The sequence below is a fragment of the Neopsephotus bourkii genome, unplaced genomic scaffold (assembly GCF_033783945.1).
Source record: "Neopsephotus bourkii isolate Nb327-2 ecotype Australia unplaced genomic scaffold, CSIRO-AGI_Nbou_v1 NB_1655, whole genome shotgun sequence".
NCBI lineage: Eukaryota > Metazoa > Chordata > Aves > Psittaciformes > Psittacidae > Neopsephotus > Neopsephotus bourkii.
Window position 1 is genome coordinate 8,383,981 of NW_026902129.1, and position 18,589 is coordinate 8,402,569.

At 43.8% G+C, this 18,589-nt stretch overlaps 1 protein-coding gene across 9 annotated transcripts; it reads left to right on the plus strand.

The window, feature by feature from the left end:
* Nucleotides 1–2,697: 2,697 nt before the first annotated feature.
* On the plus strand, nucleotides 2,698–18,505 carry CDV3 (CDV3 homolog). 9 transcript variants are annotated; one of them, XR_009728696.1, is made up of 7 exons: nucleotides 2,699–3,048; nucleotides 4,955–5,034; nucleotides 6,708–6,859; nucleotides 7,858–8,020; nucleotides 9,052–9,101; nucleotides 9,232–9,317; nucleotides 9,485–12,379. XR_009728696.1 is itself a non-coding variant. In XM_061374902.1 (6 exons), exons 1-6 carry the CDS (start codon nucleotides 2,842–2,844, stop codon nucleotides 9,237–9,239), a joined length of 660 nt encoding a protein of 219 aa, XP_061230886.1. In that variant the 5' UTR covers nucleotides 2,699–2,841; the 3' UTR covers nucleotides 9,240–12,379. The 9 variants fall into 9 exon arrangements, 6 of the variants coding, with proteins under 6 accessions (XP_061230884.1, XP_061230886.1, XP_061230885.1 ...); XM_061374902.1 differs by having other exon boundaries at nucleotides 9,232–12,379; XM_061374901.1 differs by lacking the exon at nucleotides 9,232–9,317.
* Nucleotides 18,506–18,589: the final 84 nt, after the last annotated feature.

Here is an 18,589-nt window from a genome sequence, read left to right on the forward strand (position 1 = left end):
GGGCACCTTCTCCAACTTCCTTAAGCAGGCATCTGTTGTTATCAGATGAATTGTTCTGCTTGTCCTCTGCAAATGTCAAAGCAGTTTGCAGTGCTATCGCCTTCATGTCACAGAGTGGAAATAATTTGGTGTGAAGAAGTAAAGGCAAGACAAAGCGCTGGGTGGCTGGAAATGGGATTCTGCTCCTAACTCCTGCATCACCCACAGCTCACTTTAGTCTCTCCATGTGAACAGTGGCTGCTGCATCACTTCCCCTACGGGGAGCAGCACTTCATCCTTCAGTCTTTGTGAAATGCACCAGGATGCACAAGGAACAGCATCATTGCAAGACTCAGGTACAGGAAGGAACCAAGGCACCTCTGTGTGCCACAACAGGCAGGCTGTAGCATGGGGGAGGAGGCAGAGTCCTCCAGGTAAATCTGTACCTGAGCCTCTGCATTCAGAGCAGTGTCTTGGCAAAGGTTGCTCACACAGGTTACTGGTATCTACTGCAGGAGAAAGCTGTCTCTGAGCTCACGCTCCTGTCACAGCAATGTGGCAGTCCGCATATATTCCTTGCATTATGAGCATGACTTCTGCCAGTCCATGGATGTGAGTCATCCTTCAGCCAAATGTCCTCTGCACACGTATTGAAGATCACTGCATTTGAGTGAGGAAAGCAGAAATACTGACCTTTTCTTTTCCCTGCATCTAACATTTTTCACAACAACCTTACCCATAAAGGCTAACATGATGAATTCACAGAGAAACTGCATACAAATGGTGTGCACCACCACGTTTCCACAGTTTTACATAAATAAAACTAGAGGTGGGAGGCAAATCCCAGCATGACTGTGTAATTAATGAATGCTTCCTTCAAAGTGCCAGCTGAGACATGCCTTTAATCTGGACCTAAGCCTTCCAAGGCCTAAAATGTTGCTGCTACTTCCTATGATTTCCACTGAGTCTGTTCCAGATTTAACAGCTGAATTGTTTCTGGCTACTCTGCTCCTTAGTGCTTCTAATCCAGAGTGAGTCATTCCAGCCTTACAGTTTCCTGTGCAATGGAGTACAAACACAAAGGAAGGCAATGCAAACATTCCTCCACGTCTAACTGTCCTCTGTCACATCTTCCTGTGACCTTCTGGCAACCAAAGGGGACAGCAGGAGTAGGAGGGGAGCCTGGATGCACCAAGGAGGCACAGGAAACGAGACTTACCTCCCAGATTTGCTTTCTACTCCAGTAGTTATTCCTGTCACACACAGATGTCACTGTTCACATCTTTGGAACTACCAGATGAACTGTCCCATGGTTAAGTTCTTAGGGCCTGCTCTGTGTGAAGCCAACCCCTGTAAGTGCACAGCGGTGGTAGAGAAATACAGGGAGAACACAGCACGACAGACATAAAGAGGATTGCAATGAATCTCTCAAACACGGAATCATCAACTACAACGATTCAGTTACTGCTAACAACCCCTTCACAAAAGAGTGCCTGCAGTAGGATAGCTGCACCTTCCCTCTTTTTGTCAAGTAAGCTCAGGAATGTGGGTGGAAAACACTATAGATATATCTATATAGCTATCTATATATATAAAACAGTATTTTCATGGGCACATTGATAAACACTCAAAATTCAGAAACACTTTTTATATGTTAATATATATACACATATGTAACGATTTCAAGTGAAGAAGTCACAAAGCATGAAATAATCCTGTACTGGGAATACATACACGTTTACTTTTATATTCCCATAATACAAAGCAGTGCTTGACAGATAGCTTTCATCTGGGCTCATGCTTTAGCAGCAGGAACACTTCTCTCCTCCTGAGGGCTGACCAAAGCGAGTCATCAGGAACAATGTGTCATGCAACTATGACTCCTAACACTGTTTTCCAACACATTTTAAAGCCACAGTGAAGCTTTTGAACACCGTTTTTCACCTCTCCGGAGCTCAAGGCCACTGCAGCACGCAGTGTCCGTCTGCAGACACCCACTGTTAGCTTCGTTTTGCCGCAGATACTCCCGAGGATTCGCTCTGAGTCAGGGAAGCTCGCACCGACACATCCGGACATCCCAGACAGGGCGGTGTGTCAAGTACTTAATTTAACCGCACCAAGACGGACCCACACCGCATTTACAAGATGAAACTGCAATTACTTTACAGCGGTGCACGGCTCTTTCTGGGCTCGTCACCTCAGTGCACGCTAGGAGCAAACGCCGATTCGCCTCAAGCGTGGAGAGAGGGACACAGACCCAGCCGGTAGGACCGGCCGAGCGCAGAGGGGGGCTGCAGCAGCACCCTCTAGCACCTCAGCCATGGGTCTCCCGAAGGGTGATCCCATCCGATCCCATCCCGTCCCGTCCCGTCCCACAAGCATCCCTAGGCCCGACTCCCAGCGGCAGGGGGGGCCGGTTCGGCCTAACGGCCGCCGGGCGCACGCGCCGCCCCGCCCCGCCCTCCCGGCTCGGCCCAGCCAATCCCTGCCCGCGCCACCGCCTGCCTGCCCGTTACGCAATCCTCACGTCGTGACGTCACTGCTCGCCCCCAAGAGACTTCTGACTGGTCGGCTGGAGCGTCCTTCCCAGCAATCTCATTGGCTGGAGCGCTGCAGCGCATGCGCGGAAGGGAGGGCGCAGCACATAGGACCCGCCCCGCTCCCCTCAGAGGGCCGCCTCCACCGCCACCCCTCCTCCGGGCCGTGTCAGGCGGCGGCCACCAGCGTGGAGCGCGGGGGCTCGTCCGGCCGGGCCTGCCAGCCGCAGCCGTCTGCCGCGCCGGGCTCCCCTGCTGGCCCGGGCCGCCGCTGCGCTCTCCTTCTCCCACAGTCTCTCTAGCCCCGCTGCTGGGAGCCGCCGCCATGGCGGCGACCGAGGAGAGGAGCCTCGACGACTTCTTCGCCAAGCGGGACAAGAAGAAGCGGAAGGAGAAGAGCAGCCGAGGGGCCGCCGCCGCCTCCAGCGCCGCCTCTAGCGCTTCGGGGGCGGCCGGAGGAACGCGCCCGGCTGACGGCAGCGGCTCCGGGGCCGCCGCCTCCAACGCCGGCTCCGCCAAGACGGCGACCAAGGTGCGGGGGGGAGCGGGGCCGCGCCGTCGGGGCGGCGGTGGGGGAAGGGTCACGGCTTCCTCTCGCCGGCAGGGGGCGCCGCAGTGCCCGGCCCGCGGCAGCGGCGCGACACCGCCCGGCCATGCGGGCGCCCGGGGCCGATGGGGCCTGGCGGAGCTCCCGGCCTCATATCCGTTGGCTGGGGGGGGGGAGAAGGGTGGGGTGGCCGGTTGACGGTTTCCGGTTCCCCGTCTCCGGCTTCGGTCCTACCCAGGCCGCCCAGGTTTCTGGGCCTCGACGGATGGTAGCGGCCGGAACTGGAGGTTTGGATCAGGTGACGGCTGTAGGCCACCTGGGTGTGTGGCCTATGGGCCTTGGTGATAAGGTCCCGCGGCTCTGCAGGAAAAGTACGCCGAGCTCATTGCCTTCCCCATTGCCGACAAGGGTTGTACGGCTAGGCTTTAGTCCTTTTTTGTGCCGATTTACAGTGAAACAACGGGAATGCGAGAGAAGCTTAAGTGCTCATAGTTGAGTTAATGCCTTACAACTGGCCATGCTGTGTATTCGAAGCAATTTAAGGAACACTTTGCTACTTCAGTGTTCTTTAACTTGTGGAGCTTGACACCAGCAGTAGCTCTCTAAGTAGACCAAGGTCAGTGTACTCTTTAGCTGCTCATTTGCTTGTAGAGCAGTACATGTTTTTGATTGAAGCTTGTACTTGAAATAGAGATAAAGATCATTAAATGTGAAAGGTACATTGGTTTGGAAACAGTGATGTTTCCATGGAGATGGGGATATAAGAAATCCAAGAGATTTTAGAGCTGTAAGCTCAGGCTCTTCCAAAAGACTGGATCTTCAGCAGACGGTGCAATACATCAGGTCATTTTCTGCTTCTGCTGTTACTTTAAAGCAGGTCAAAGTTTTCCTGCTAGAGGTTGATAAAGATCCTAGGACAGGGCTCTTAAAAGAAGCTGTGTTCCCAGATGAAAAAGGCCATGCCATGGATGGACCTTGCTTGCTGGGTCTTCATATTTGAAGTAATAAAACTGCATTTCATGTATAGTGTAGGAATGATGTTAAAGTTAAAGCCTAATAGCTTTAATTAGGCTGAGTGTGTGTGTCTTAAAGATGTGACTAGGAACACGGGAGGCCTGCTTTTCTGGTCCATTTCTGGCCTACCGTATCCCCAGAATCTGCTGATTATACAATAGGACAAAATGGGACCCACTTAGGTGGGTCCTGATTTCTCCAAACATGTAACAAAAATCCTGTTTTAAAACCTTAAAGTGAGGCTCTCCAGAGACTTGTATTCCACTGGTTTTGTGTGCTCAGATTGCTGTGGGATTTGAAGCTGACCTTTTTACTATTCTAAAAACACTATTAAAAAGCTGAGAAAGACTGTAAATGTGGCTGTGAATGTGGAAAAAGTCAAATGTACCAATATTAATCTTTGTCATAAATCCACTGTAAGCTGTTTCAAATGTCCTTTGATGTTTGGCTCATGAAATAAGTGATGGAAAAGTAAATCTGAAGCCTTGTGTGCATTCAGGCTGTCACAGAAGCTTACCTTTATGTAAAGGGGGAGGTCTTGCCCTTATATTTTCCTGGTCCTGTGCTGCTCTTTTGACTTCCCACTGGATTTTTACTGACATGATGTGGTTTTCTTTCACTTGAACAAGTGTTTTTGCTGGTGCATCTCTTAGCTGTGGCAGTGAGTTAGAGTCAGCTCACAAGTACATCACATACAGTAAGTTATGGGAGGAGGGAGTGGAATTCTTTCCCAGTTGGCAGTGGTGCACATAGGTTGATTTCCCATGGAACTGCACCTTCACCCTTAGTTTTCTTTTTATTACCTTAATTATCTTAGTTACAGTCTTCTACTCTCAGTGTAAAGAAGTTAACAACTTGTATTTCTCTCTTCTTACAGGAAGAAGATGATTGGAAGGAGTTCGAGCAAAAGGAAGAAATTGATTATAGTGGTCTTAGAGTTCAGTCCATGCAAATAAGGTACTACTTCTCTTGTTAATTCTTCTCTCCAGTATAATCATTACCTCTGCCTAAAAACTACGTTCTTCAGAGCTGCCTTCAGGGAGTCCAGTTAAACAGAGGTCTGAGACGTTTCTGCTAGTGCAGAAGTTTGCTGAGGTTTGACTGTTCTCTGACAATGTTCTCTTTATTTTCTATATCTCTGTGGATTCTCCAGGTTTGTCTGGTTTGGTTGGGGTTCACATTTTTATTACAAATGCTTAACATTGCCCTCTGTAAAGATAGTGAAATAGGAATTTTTCTGAGGGAGGAGTGCATAATTCCCACTGAATCATTGGACTGCTGTAAGGGTAGCAGATTCAGTCCATTCAGCATCTCAGTTTGGGGAGTGAATTCCTGAGCCATTGCATTTTTATGTCAAAAAACTATGCCATTAAATTGGTTAATCACATGTCTGAACAGACAAGTGACAACTGGGTTGCTGCTTCACTGCCTCTTGGTACTGTTTGCATTCTGGATGCTTTTGGTGCTGTGGCACATTCTCAGGCACATGGAAGCTTCTGCCAGAGGATTTTATAGCTACTCAGTAGGTTCAAGGGAAGAGTGGAGAAGTAAATGGAAGAGCAACCCACTGGAGGTTATAAATTATCCAGCTCTGGAGATCTCTTTGCTGAAAATAAGCCACAGAGTCTGTGGTGGGAGTGGGATGTGTGCGTTTGCTCTGCTCTAGCTAGCCTGTAGGCATCTGCTTTTGACTGGCGTTTAAAATAGGATAGTGATGTGTTTAGGCTCTTGGTCCAGCTTGCTGTGATTGTTACTGTGTTTGGACAATAAAAGGCCATTTAATTTTCAGAAATTATAGGTATTTTTAACTCTTCTCTGATTACTTATACAGAAAACTTATCCAATCATGATGAGTGTATTACAACTTCTGTATTCTCACTTTGGTGCTGCGATGCAGATGAGTGGCTTTGGTTTTTCTATAGCCTTCCCTTGTACCTCTGTCTCATTACACCACGCAGCTTCCTGTAGCACCTTTGTTTAGCAGCTTATTTGGAGTCTTTTGACTATATCTGTTCCAAACAGAATAGTCTAAATAAAATAGAGTCAGGCTTTTTCAGAGTATTTCTCTTTAAAAAATGGAGTAATCCTGTCTGTAGTTTTTTTGATTTCCTCTTTTAAAAACCCAGCCAAACAGCACTGACTTGGTTTGTAGATTGTCTTGGTATGGGCAATAGGAATGTTTCTAGGTTGTGGTTACAGGGAAGGGGAGCTCAGGACTTGCTTTCTGTCACTATATTTTTCCACAGTTTATTCCTCTTTAATAAAGTATTTTATGAAAGCAGGACTTGTAGCCCTTTCCTTCCTTAGCTTCTCCTCATTTCCAAATGCATGATTGTCTTGTTAAGTAACTTGAAGCACAAAATAAGAAATCGGTTTATTTGGGTCACTTAGTACAGTTTGAATTCTTCTTTAAGAACTGTTTTCCTTCTCACTTGCCAAGTTATGTAGCAATGTACCAAAAGCTGTTCAGGTGGAAGTACCAGTGCAGTGGTTACAGGACTAATGGAGTCTGGTTAAATCCAGCATCTTCAGTGCAGTAGCTGTGAAGTCTTGTCTGTGGTGATTGTGTAGCCTCTGGTGAGTCTTAAACCTCTGTGTGTAAAAGGCTACTTGTTATTGCTCTTTTTTAGTGAAAAAGAAGATGAAAAAGATGATGATGAAAGTGAAAAAAGAGAAGACCACGGTGACCACTGGGAGGAGAGTGGTGGTGGTGGTATAGACAGATCATCTGGTCCTTGGAACAAGTCAGCTCCTGCACCAGCACCTGTCGTCGAGCCAGTTGGTAAATCTAACTCAGAGTTGCTGCTTTTTCCAACCAGAAGCATATCGGGTGGAATGAAGCTCCTTGGAGAGTAGGGCTCATGGAACAGTTCCTATTCAGGCAGTTCTAACGTACCAGTGCCTTGTTTGACATGCTAGGAAGTGAAGTTTTCTTGTAAAGGGATCTGAGGAACTGAACTGATAGCACTGTCAGGTACTTTAAGAAAACACAAGTGGAAGGGTTTTTGGTTTTGGCTGAAAGCGGTCTCTGCTTTGCTATCTGCAGAATACCTGTTAGAAGCACTTCTGTGGATCCAGAAATACTGCTTTGACAATCAAGTGGATGCTCAGCCACTATCTGCTGTGTAGATGGCAGTTCTTGGTTAGGGTTCTGTGGTTGGTAGGATGCTTTTCAAATCTGCTCTAGGGCATGGAGAGCATGACGTTGTAAAGTCGATTCTTTAACTGGGCTAGGACTTCAGTGGCAATAAATTACTTGGATGTGATCTGAGCTCAGACTATTCTCTTCCATGGAGAAACTGATTGCAAAGTGGGCTGCTGTGTTTTCTCTTGTTTGTGCAAGCAAGGAGATAAAATTAACGAGTTACTTCCTTTTAGATTGTTAACATTAAATATGAACTGTTTGGGAATTGTCTTCTGCATCTGGAGAGGTGCTTTAAGAAAGACTGAGCAAATACATAATTATGTGTTTACATCTCTAGTTTTAAATAGAAGCTGCTAATAAATAGCAGATAAGAAATGTGAAGTTCTCATCAGTGGTTTTGGTTCCTTGAACTCTGTGAAGCAATACACTGAAGCCACATTTTAATTTGACTACTAAGTATAGGTTAAATGAGGTGACATCTGATGTCTAAAATACTTGCTTTCAGAGCTTTTAAAAGTGCAGAAAACATACCTGTAAGATTCTTTTCTCTTTATCATTTGTGTTTTGTTTTTTTGGTGGTGTTTTCCAGATATGAACGCAAACTTCTCTTGTCTAAATCTTATTCTTATACCCAGTTACAGAAGCCCCCGAACCAGTTCAGACTGGTGGTGTGTACAGGCCTCCTGGTGCCCGGGAGGGTGGCAGGCCACGGAGAGCACAGCAAGGACCACCAGAAATCTATAGTGATACGCAGTTCCCATCACTGCAGTCCATCGCCAAGCTCATAGACAGTCGAAAGTAAGTACATCCCTATGAGATGCATTTTAACTGCCTTCTCGAAGTTCTTGCTTCGGTTTAGAGCTTAAGCCTGAATCTGTCAAGAGAGGAAAGAAATAACTAAGAAATTATTTATGGGAAACAGGATTTTCCAACTCTAGGAGGGGCTTCCCATGAAATAACTTTCATAGGACACAGCCCAGTGAAATAGCCAAACAAGACTGCCCTATCTTTGACTTGCTGAAGGGTTTTCCTAAAGCAGGTAGTGCTGTAGCAGTGATAGCATCTGGTTCCCTGAGATACTAGCCACAGCGAGGCTCTGTGTTATTACCATCAGTAGACATGAGTAGAATGTCTCAAGCACACTGCCTTCTCATTAGAGATGTGAAGATGAGTAAGATTCCTTCTTAAATGGAGGAATGGGATTTTATACCAATATGAATCTATAAACTGCTGTTGGAGCTGTGGTTTACAATGATGAGCTCCCACAGTTTGCTGAAGGGTTTTCTTTTTGTGGTGCTGAAGACTTGGAGTCTCACCCTGCTTTAGAGACTTCATCTTTTCACAGCCTTATTCCCTACAGAAGATAACAGCTAGGCCAGTACATAATTCACTTGGGCTCTTTTGTTTCTTCTGGGGTTTTGGGGTTTGTTTTCTTCTTTTTTCCCTTTTTTTCTTTGTGTGGCTTTGTCTGCTTGGCAAATGAGCTGTTTGAAGGGTGCAAATTGAGCTAAGAGGGAATTCTGAGCAAGCATTCTAGAGATAGTCTGCTGCCTTCTAAAACCTGTTTTTCATAAATGCACTGAAAGTTACCTTTGAGGATGTTAATACTGAAACTTGGAATGTGATCTGAATTGTAGTGGGTGAGCTTATTCTGGAGATAAGGTTTTACAAGATTTGCTTGGGAATGCTTGGCTGTTGTGTTGAAACTTTAGACCTTAAGTGTTCTGCGTTCATAATGGTTTTGTTGGGCTGGGGTGGAAGTAGACTAGAAATTCACAATTCACAAGCTAGTGATAAGATATTTACTGATTACATTTATTTTCCCTTAGGGATAAAGAAATGGAGAAGAGCTTTGAAGTAGTAAAACACAAAACTAGAGGTAGGGATGAGGTGTCAAAAAACCAGGCACTTAAACTTCAGCTAGACAACCAGTATGCTGTGCTTGGGAATCAGTAGAGCTGCATACACATTACAATTAAGGAATGCTTTTTGGTAACCCTTCTACTAAGGTAACTAAACTACAGCTAACGGCTATGATGAACATGCCACCTTATTTCTGCTGGATCTACTGCAGCAAGTGCAGACTACTTTTGACGTAAGTGCTTGGTTCTCCTCCGCTATGGAAGCGTTACATGTTACAACTTCTCCATTGGAAATGGGGCAGATTAAATGTAAATGATTGAACAAGAGTCATCAGTGTTCTTTAATTGCTCAGAAAGATACCTTCAGCCAGTGGTCATTTCAAAATCTTTTTATGTTCAGATACTGAGCCTTCGTAAAGGTTGACTACCTCAGACTTGCTGCACTCATTGTGGACACCATGTGGATCACAACTTCTGGAAGAGAAGGTTACAGCTGTTTTAGTGGCCATCTGAAACTTGAAACCAGCTCTACTGGATTCCTGTCAGAAATCCTGCAGAAGTCAGCCATTTGGTTCCAATTTGCTATAACAAAGATTTAAGTGACCTTAAATGACAAACGTATTCTGTTCCCCTTCTGAGGAATCCTGTTATGTGTAGCCATAGCCTACTAGAGACTTCTGGAGCGTACCAATACCACTCATGCTACCCAAGTATAACAGAGCTGTAGTTTGTTTACCTTTTTAGATAGCTGTACTGAAGTAACTGCAAAACAAATTAAAACTCACTATCAGATTGGAGGAACAATGGGTTTGAATGGTCTGTTTGCATTAGCCATTTTCACAGTTGTCTGTTGATGCATCTTGTTTTTCCTGTTCTCCACAAACAAATGCCTGCCTTGTTTCTGATATCAAATTGCAGTATATTTAAGTAACGATGAGATGTTGTAGTGAAATAGGGTTTATTTTGGCTTTTGTCATGAGGTTTGTCTTTCCTACCCTACAGCATTAAGAGGCTTTTTTACACAGAGGTATCCAGATTCTTTAAGTAAAGGATTTGGCTTTTAAAGATGAGATACGTGGCCATAGTGGTACTAGATAAAAACTTCTCTATTAAAAAGTTACTTGTTTGTTGAAGGGTAATGGTTATGTGATAACCAGAATAACATAGTATGCAGAGGGATAACTAGAGCTGGTAAGCCTTATTTGTTTGGCTACTTCTGTGAAGCATGCAGGCTTTTTGAGGCAGAAATCCTCTATGTAAAACTCAAATGCTGTTTATTCAAAGTTGGGAAGTTTAGTACTAATTGAAAGCAGTGGCTTCTTCCAGTTGTTTTCATCTCTGATTTAATTGAGTGGAAGTAGGCAAAATGGCACTGATACACTAAGAATTTAGGACACTGCCCCCAACACTGATTTGATGAACCAAACCTGTCAAGTACCAAGTGTCCTGCTGTAACTGCTTTTCTCTTCTCTGAGTTCTTATACCAGAAGCAAAATGAAGTAAACTAGTGGCATGCTCCAGTGTTGAGGTTTCTCAGAGTAAATGCCAAAAACTAGACCCAACATCTACAGGAGTTGCCAATGGCAAGAAAAACCAGGGAACAAAACAAAACTTGTTGGCTCGTGTGGTAGTTGTGTGTATGTGCAGAAGATGAGGTTAGTGCAGGAATCGCCTCACTGGGTTCCCTTTGACTAACTGCTGACTTGCTTTAAATCTGCTTCTCTGAGGCCAATGGGAATTTTGCTGTTGACTTCAGTGGGGCTGGGGCTTCACCTGAGTCTTTTGTGCACAGACTAAAACTGGCCTTGCCCTTGCAGAGTTACCTGTCTCTAAAACTTCTGCTAGAAGCTGCTATTAAAGAGGGCTCAAGAAATTATCCATAAAGCTGGAGGGTTCATTTGGAAGCAAAACCTCAATGGAAGACTCGTACCAATACCTTGGACTCTGAGCCATGTATCTTCCTTGAAAATATGTTGTTGCCAGCTAAACTGTTGATTTGTCACTAAAGATTTCTGTGGAATTCATGCTAAATGGACACGCTGCTTGATGGGGTAGAAACATGAAAGCTTCAAACACGTTTCTTGATGCTCTAAAGGTATTGGGATTACCGATGAACTGAGTTTTAGTCTACTGTATGAAGGGTAGATGAGACCGTTCATTGTACCATCTTTTGAGGTTTTGGGCATGAATTCTGGCAGTTCAAGAAAACCCTGTAACAGTTTCAAATCAAATAAAATGGAAATACAGAGTCTGGAGTCTAATGAATCTTTACCTTTAGTTCTAGCTTATGACAGCTGAGGAGACACAGAACATTTGGATCTCTTAAGGGACAGGGCATGGAGTGGGTAAAGTCAGCCTTATGGTCAGGTGGGCTGTGTGTAAGAGCTTAGAGCAGTGCATTCTAATATGACTTCTGTTTGTACAGAGAAGTTTAGTTACTTCCTGTTAGAGTGTCTTCTTATTCCCACCCTATATGACTGGATTGAGATTGTGAATTGAGCGTGAATGAAGCCTTGGTTTGCTTTTCACTTGAAGGTAGCTCTGCTAAATCAAAGAAGGAAATAAACCCATAAAACCTCTTGGATGGGTGCTGCCACCAGAGTCCATCAGCTACTGATAACTAGAGCTGTTACTCTGGGGGGCTTTTCTTAAGCATTTCATTCCAGGTTCTGGAGGCATCAAGGAAAAGAAAGAAAACGCAGCAATTTCCATAGCACAGAATGTTAAACTATTGAAAACTGTTTCTCGTATTAAATATCGCTGCCACGAACTAGCAAAAAAACAGTTGTCAGCATCTTCCTGTAACAATGAATTGTGCATGCCTGAAATCTTGGAAGTCATCCCTCTGTGGAAGCTCAGTATGCTTTTGAGACTCTGAAGTCCAACTTTACCTGGTTTGTTGTTGCATCCATTCGAGGCACGCTGAGGCTGTCTGTGTCATTCCTTCAGAATGCTTCCTGAAGGCTCATTCCATAAATGAAGGGTTGCAGAAATGAGATTCTTGGTAGCACTCAGTAAAATGCTGTTGTGTGCTCCTTCCGAACCTGTAGCATGCTTTTGTAGTGGCTTGGTTGTTAGTTTCCAACTTCAAGGTTCCATTTTACTTAGTGACATGAAATGAAAATACAGCAGTGAAGTTACCAACTTGCTGGTAGAACATTTAAATGTCCAGTACCTAAAGGGAAAGGAACAGTTGGGATTTGTGACTCTCTCGATGATGCAGTCTGTATTTAAGGAATGTTCAAATGCCAAAAAAACTAGATCATTTTTAATAAAGTTGGACTTCCCAAATCCCTGCTGTAGGAATCTGGCATCTGTATTTCCTTGAAGTGATGATAAATATAGAAGAGGATTAGTTTTGATCCCCGCTGCCCCCGGTTTAGCTGTGCCATGTTTAATCTTACTCACAAATGAAGAGGAATTGACAACGGAAAGCAAACATCTCCTGCTCCTTCAGTTTTGTCTTTGTAATTACCTTTACCAGTCATGTCCAAAGTAACTCTCTTGTAAAACTTGGGGATAGCTGAATTGTTAATGGTACAGACTGTTAGGGACCTGACACCAGCATTTTGGTGTCTGCATGTGCTGGCTCTCGGTAACCCTCTTTTCACCACAACATGCTGTTTAGGTCAGGTAAACACCATATAAATGTGATAGGAATGCGTATCTTGGAGTTTGCTTATCTGAGCTTTTGCAGTGCTTGTTGGGGTTGGTTTTTTGTCTAAGTTCAGCCTGGGTGAGTAGTCTTAAACTTGCTTGGGGTTTTCTGTCAAATGCTGTAAGTAACTTGAGCAGATGATTTGTTTTTAGATCAATACAGCTTCATGTGCTTAAGGGGTGCTTAGTTACAAGGTATTAGTACATTATTCTGCCCAATAGTGACATGGTCAGAGAAATGAATACCTCCTTTTTTTACATGACCAATTTGTAACAGAGGCCCAAGAAACTAAATATATCAAAACCCCCTTGAGTACTTCACAATCTTTATGAATAGCCACAATCTAGGTTTCAGCACCTGGCTGTAACTGAGGGTCCCAAATTGTCCCCTCTCTGTTTTCAATTTTTAATTTCACAGATTGATTTTGAAGGCAAATTGGGGCTTTTTTGGGGAATGTAACAAAAATAATAACAATGCCTTTACATTTCAGAGAGGTGAATTAGGTACGTACAAAGGGGGAGGAAATCTGATGGGGATTTGCTAAGGAATTCTGAAGAAAAAGTTAAAAGGGTGGCTTGTCTGTGTCCAGGTTCATACAAGAACCTGCTTTAGCTGATGGAAGAAGAAATGGCAGCAGAAAACAGCTGAGGAGTCTAACACTGATTTGGCTAAGTTGTAACTGTCACATGTTTGGCTTCTAAAGCACCACATGTAGTCCTACTGTTCTGTTTGAAGTGAAACTGAACAGGAAGGAAGAGATTTTTATTCTTTTTAAATAAGGGAGATTGGAAATTATGCAAATAGAACAGGAGGTAAAGAGAGGAATTGAGAAGGGGGTTTTCCTAAAGGACAGTGTTAGATGCATAGCCTGAGGCAGGGAGTGGAGTGTAAGTGGTTGGGTAGAAGTGCTGCTTTCACAAGTGACAGATATATCTGACCTGAAATGAGGCAACGTGGAGTTCAGTACTTAAGGAAGCTCTCCCATTTTCTTTTTTCCCCTTAAAGAAAAGGCTTGGGAATACCTGTCCAGAGAGAAGGTAGAGTTTTGCATTGGTCCAAAGCTGTCTAATTGGTTGCCTGTGGAAAGAACAGAGAAAGGACAAATTCCAAGACAGCTCAGCAGTCTTGGAAAAAACTTGTTTCATTTTTAAGAAACCTTTCTTGCTTCTGCATGATAAAAAGCTGAGATGCTGATTCAAATTGCTGTGAAGACATTTCCTTTTATTGTGAAGCATCTTCTAATGATACGTGTACCAGGGGCTTATGTTTAGTAACTTAGAATGTATGCTGGTACAGCAAGGCTGATGAAGTTCAGGGGCTGCTATGCCAGAATACAACTATTGGAAATGTGAATTAACAGTGTCCATGAATCACCAGAACAAGGAGTTCAGCTGGAACACCAGAATGGAAAAGATTGTCTAAAATGACTGCATGCACTGAAAAGCAGCCCATTTTGTAGCAAGAGCATGGACCCAGGAGAGTGGGATTTGACCTTGGTTTTCCACTGAGCTGCTTTGTTGACTTCAAGCAGTTTAGGTTCCCTTTGCTTCAGTTTCCCCAGCTGTACCAAAAAACTCCAGCCACCTACGTCACAGGGGTGTTGTGAGGCCAAAGCTGCTCCTTGTCAAGGGCTGGGACTGCTGGAAGGTGCTGCAGAGGACTGAAAATCTTCATTAGAGGCTCTTTATATTAGCTTTCATTACAGTATTTTAATACTACTTTGGGAAAGGCTTATTTCTACAGAACGTAAAATACATCCTATTTAAGCATATGTTAAGTATACTTTGTATGGGTAAGGAAAAGTTTCAGGCTGAGCACTCCATCTAACTGGTATTTCATCTCTCATTCTCTGTGCAACATAAATGGTATATTAATATAAGGCTTTTTGGCTTTTATATGGAATACATGAAATCAATTTTGCTCTATCTTATAAACCCAATGTCTGAAATAAAATCCTGCTCACAATGGCTAGCCATCTCTTATAATGTGGCTGGTTTAAAGTCGTTTCCAATTATGTGAACTAGAAATGTTCACTGTTGGAAGTATGTATTTGTGTCAGGGTACTAAGTGGTGTTTTGTGACAGGAAAGTAGTTTTCTTCTTTCACTGTAAACGCGTTTGTCCTGCTCTTTATCCTTGCCCATGTTGAAGTAGCATACAGGTACAATGGAAATAGGGGAGAGAGAGTAATCTTAACTTTGAAACTTTAAAGGCTGGTACTGAGGCAGGCTGTGGAGGAAAAAGATAAGGAAATAAAACAAAAGGACACAGTTGCCCATGTGGAGGCCTCTGTCAAAGGGATAAAGAAATGCTCAGAAGGCAGAGCTGAGAGGGGCAGGCAGGAGAAGGAAGGTGTGTAAATACAGAGGTGGTGATGACCCTATCCACTTAACTCCTGTTCATCAGTTAACTGCAGCTGAAGGAACATGAGGAAATGATTGGTTGGGAATACTAGGGACTCTTGTCTGCTGTAATGGTGAGATCAAGGCTCATTGCTCAGCTTTTACAGTGGGACTCCACTGGAGAAGCAGAGAACGTGGTGGTGGCATACATGCAGACGGACTGCAGCTCTGGTGGGGACTGGCCTCTTCCTGATGCTTGTCTCACTGCAGCACCTCCAAGACAGTTGTTCCTCTGCATCAGCCATGACAATGCTCTGTCAGAAATGATTACTGCTAAATTTCAACACATTGCTGCAGTTGCTTCAGAGGAAATGTTGAAGTAGCTGAATGACAAGCATTAAAGAATAGGTCAATAGAGTTGTAGGTGGCTTAAAATGACTGAGATAAATATCCTACTATATGGTGGGGAAGAGAATTAAAGATGTAGATCATCTCTCCTTTTTCCCTTTTATTAAACAAATGACTTTGGTTTTGATGTCTTTCAGCTACAAAGAGCTGCTTCTGCCATTTTCTTACCATTTATCCTCCCTGTACTTTCCTAGTCTGTCACTTTTAAAGATGCTGATGAAACAGCAAATACTCATTGAGGCTCTTTAAGAGAAATACATGCTGTAATGTTTTTCCATATTGTTATGTCTTTAATACAGCCTAACACCTTACTCGCTTTCTTCATTGCAACTACACATTGAGCAGATGTCTTCATCAAGCTGTGCATGGTGATGCCTAGATCGTCCCTTTGAAAGATCACAACTAACTCAGAATCCACCAGAGCATGCATGAGTGGTTTAAAGCCTTTCCAGTGTTCACTGCCTTGGGTTTCTTTTCTCTCACCCCTGAATTGCCAAGTTTACAGAGGGATTGAGCATCCCCTGGCACTCACCCCTTCCCCAGTGCTGACAAACCTAACGACTTTCTATGGGCATTGATTCTTGCCATCCGATGTACTTCAGTCTTAGTTTCATGTGTATAACCCACTCTCCCTACCAGTTGTTAGCACATGGCATGCTCTTACCAACTTTCACTTAATCTGACCTTTTCTGTTCTATTTCTTGTCTCATGTATTGAGTTTTTGTCCTAGCTCAGTTATAGCATTGAAGTAACCAAGTTAAAACTGCTTTATTTCAAGTCATTTGCCTACAGAAAACTTAAAATGTCATCAAAAGCTTCCTTTTTTCATTAAAACAAATTGCTTACGCTGTGCCTCTTTCAGAGTATGTACAACCACAACAAAATAATTCAAACTGTAAATCAGGCTGATAAGAGAACAAATATATTAAGAAACAGTTAAAACAGTCTCAGTTTGATCTCCCAGAGCTTAGCTTCATTGGTTTCAGTGGAGTTATTTGTGTCACATGAGCCCAGTTTCATTAAAACTTGATTTCAGATCTTCTCACTTGAAGTCTAGATACAGCAGCTGGAAAGGAACACAATGAACGAGCCCCATAGCAAACTTGCTTTAAGTTTATGGATTATTCTGCTCCATGTCTGTGGCAGAGATGAAGCAGATATATTACTTGCTCTCTGAACAGCAACCAGCTGGGCTCAGCCACGCTTACGTGAACATACCTGTTTGTAGTATTTAACTGGACTTTGAAATTAGATGACAGGAGCTGAGATGGAGATGAGTGGGACACTGGATGACAGGCTTAGGCCTTGTGGTTTGTTTCATCTCTTCACATTCTCATCTTGTACTTTAAAGATGGTACAGCTGTAAAGAAGGTTAAGTTGTTAAGTGCTGACTGCATTTACCAGCAATGCTGTATTTATAAATACAAAGGGGATGTCACGAGGGAAACCTCAAGCCTGTTGGAATGCACAGCCTGCTGCTTGAGAGCTGCACTGTCTCAATACCAGAATACAGCATCATATACAACAGCTGCTGTCCAGTTCTAATAAAGACGGGTAGTATGAAGAACATACCTTGGATTTTTCATCCAAGTAGTGTCCGGTGTTCTGTTCCACCACTACCAGTATTCTGTCAAAAGCAGTTGTGGCTGCTGGTGTTTATAAAGCTGCCAAATTGGAGCTGAGGTGTCAGTTAATCCTGAGGGGATGAGGGGGAACAGAGCAGATCAGGAGTAACTGAGAGCTGTTAGTGTAGTACTTCATGTGTGTGGAACAGGGTATGAAAGACTCCTCTCTGCTGCTACACTCATCAAAGCCATGTCTTGCCACTGTAAATCCTCACTGTGTTATCTGCTAACCACCCCGTGACCTTCAGGACTGACTAGTTGGTTCTCTGACTGTGCACTGTCTTTAATCTGGGAATTAGGTAGAAGGCAAACTGGCTTTGTGAACAGGCGTGACAGTGTGTTCTAGACAACTGCCTCTGCTGATGTTTTTGGTTGGTTTGGGTTTTTTGGACAACTCAAAGCCCAGCAAAAATCTCCTGATTTGATCTTTTTTCACCCCAGAGCATTCCCTCATTTTGTTCACCTACGTTATTACCACGCCAAAGATTTCTAGTCAGGTGCCTGAGTTATTCACCACTGTAGAAATTCACCATTTAGAAAGCTCTATAAGCAAAACCTAAGTCTTGACCATGCTGTATTTCTTCAGTCTGGGCTCCCAGCATCAAAACATGGCTCCATCTGTTGCAAAACTGCTTAGCAAATAAATGCGGTCTCCATGGGGAATTTAAACGTGGAAGGCTACACAGGAGCCTGATTCCCACTTAAAGAGCAAAATGAAGGCAGGAAGCACTGGTCACAGTGCAGCACAGTTCAACTATGAGAAGGAGTAGGGTTGCATGACTGGTAACATGCTAGCTCAAACAAAACTGGCGTACCTGGATATCAGGGTCTGGCCTAAAGCCTTTATTTTTTTAATGAAGAGATGACTGAAGAATAGTCTCTGTAAGTGAAAAACCAGGAACCTGACTTTGCTTTCAGCAGTGTACCAGAATGTCTCACCCCCAGACTGAACCTGAAGAAAGGAAGATGAAGCCATTTGAGTGCTTACTGTAGTGCAAAAGAACAAACAGTACCATCTGGTTGGGAAAAGGGGTGGCTGGGAGCCCCCTGAGCACAGCAGAAACTGCTTGAGCCAACGTTGAGTACAGTATGATCTGAGAATCCCTGTGTGGCCCCCACAGTTAACACAGGAACCTAATGGTGCCTGTATGTTTATATATAGAGTTATAATTTAAGTTCCAAACCTGAACTCCATTGTTTTGGCAGTAGATTTTTTACCCTGGTTCACCTCGCATGGCTTCTGCAGATGACAGCTTCAAACTGCGCAGTGCACACACCCCTTGTTGCCCTTTATGTCCCACGTTAAAGGAACGGTATTGAACTCTGTAAAGCACTTTTGTGATGTTTCCTGTGAAGAACGCTGAAGAAAATAAACTGATCTTAACTGCACCAACTGAATTCGTACCTCCAGTTTGTCTCGCTCTTGTGTTCACCCCTCTGTTCAGTGACAGAGCAGGTCAGTGTGGGGACAGC

Excerpts from the sequence above, each read along its gene's own strand:
- CDV3 (XM_061374899.1), top strand. The coding sequence starts at position 2,842 with ATGGCGGCGACCGAGGAGAGGAGCCTCGACGACTTCTTCGCCAAGCGG. Across the intron at positions 3,049-4,954 it reads CCGCCAAGACGGCGACCAAG|GAAGAAGATGATTGGAAGGA; the intron begins GTGCGGGGGGGA and ends CTCTTCTTACAG. Across the intron at positions 8,021-9,051 it reads AAGCTCATAGACAGTCGAAA|GGATAAAGAAATGGAGAAGA; the intron begins GTAAGTACATCC and ends ATTTTCCCTTAG.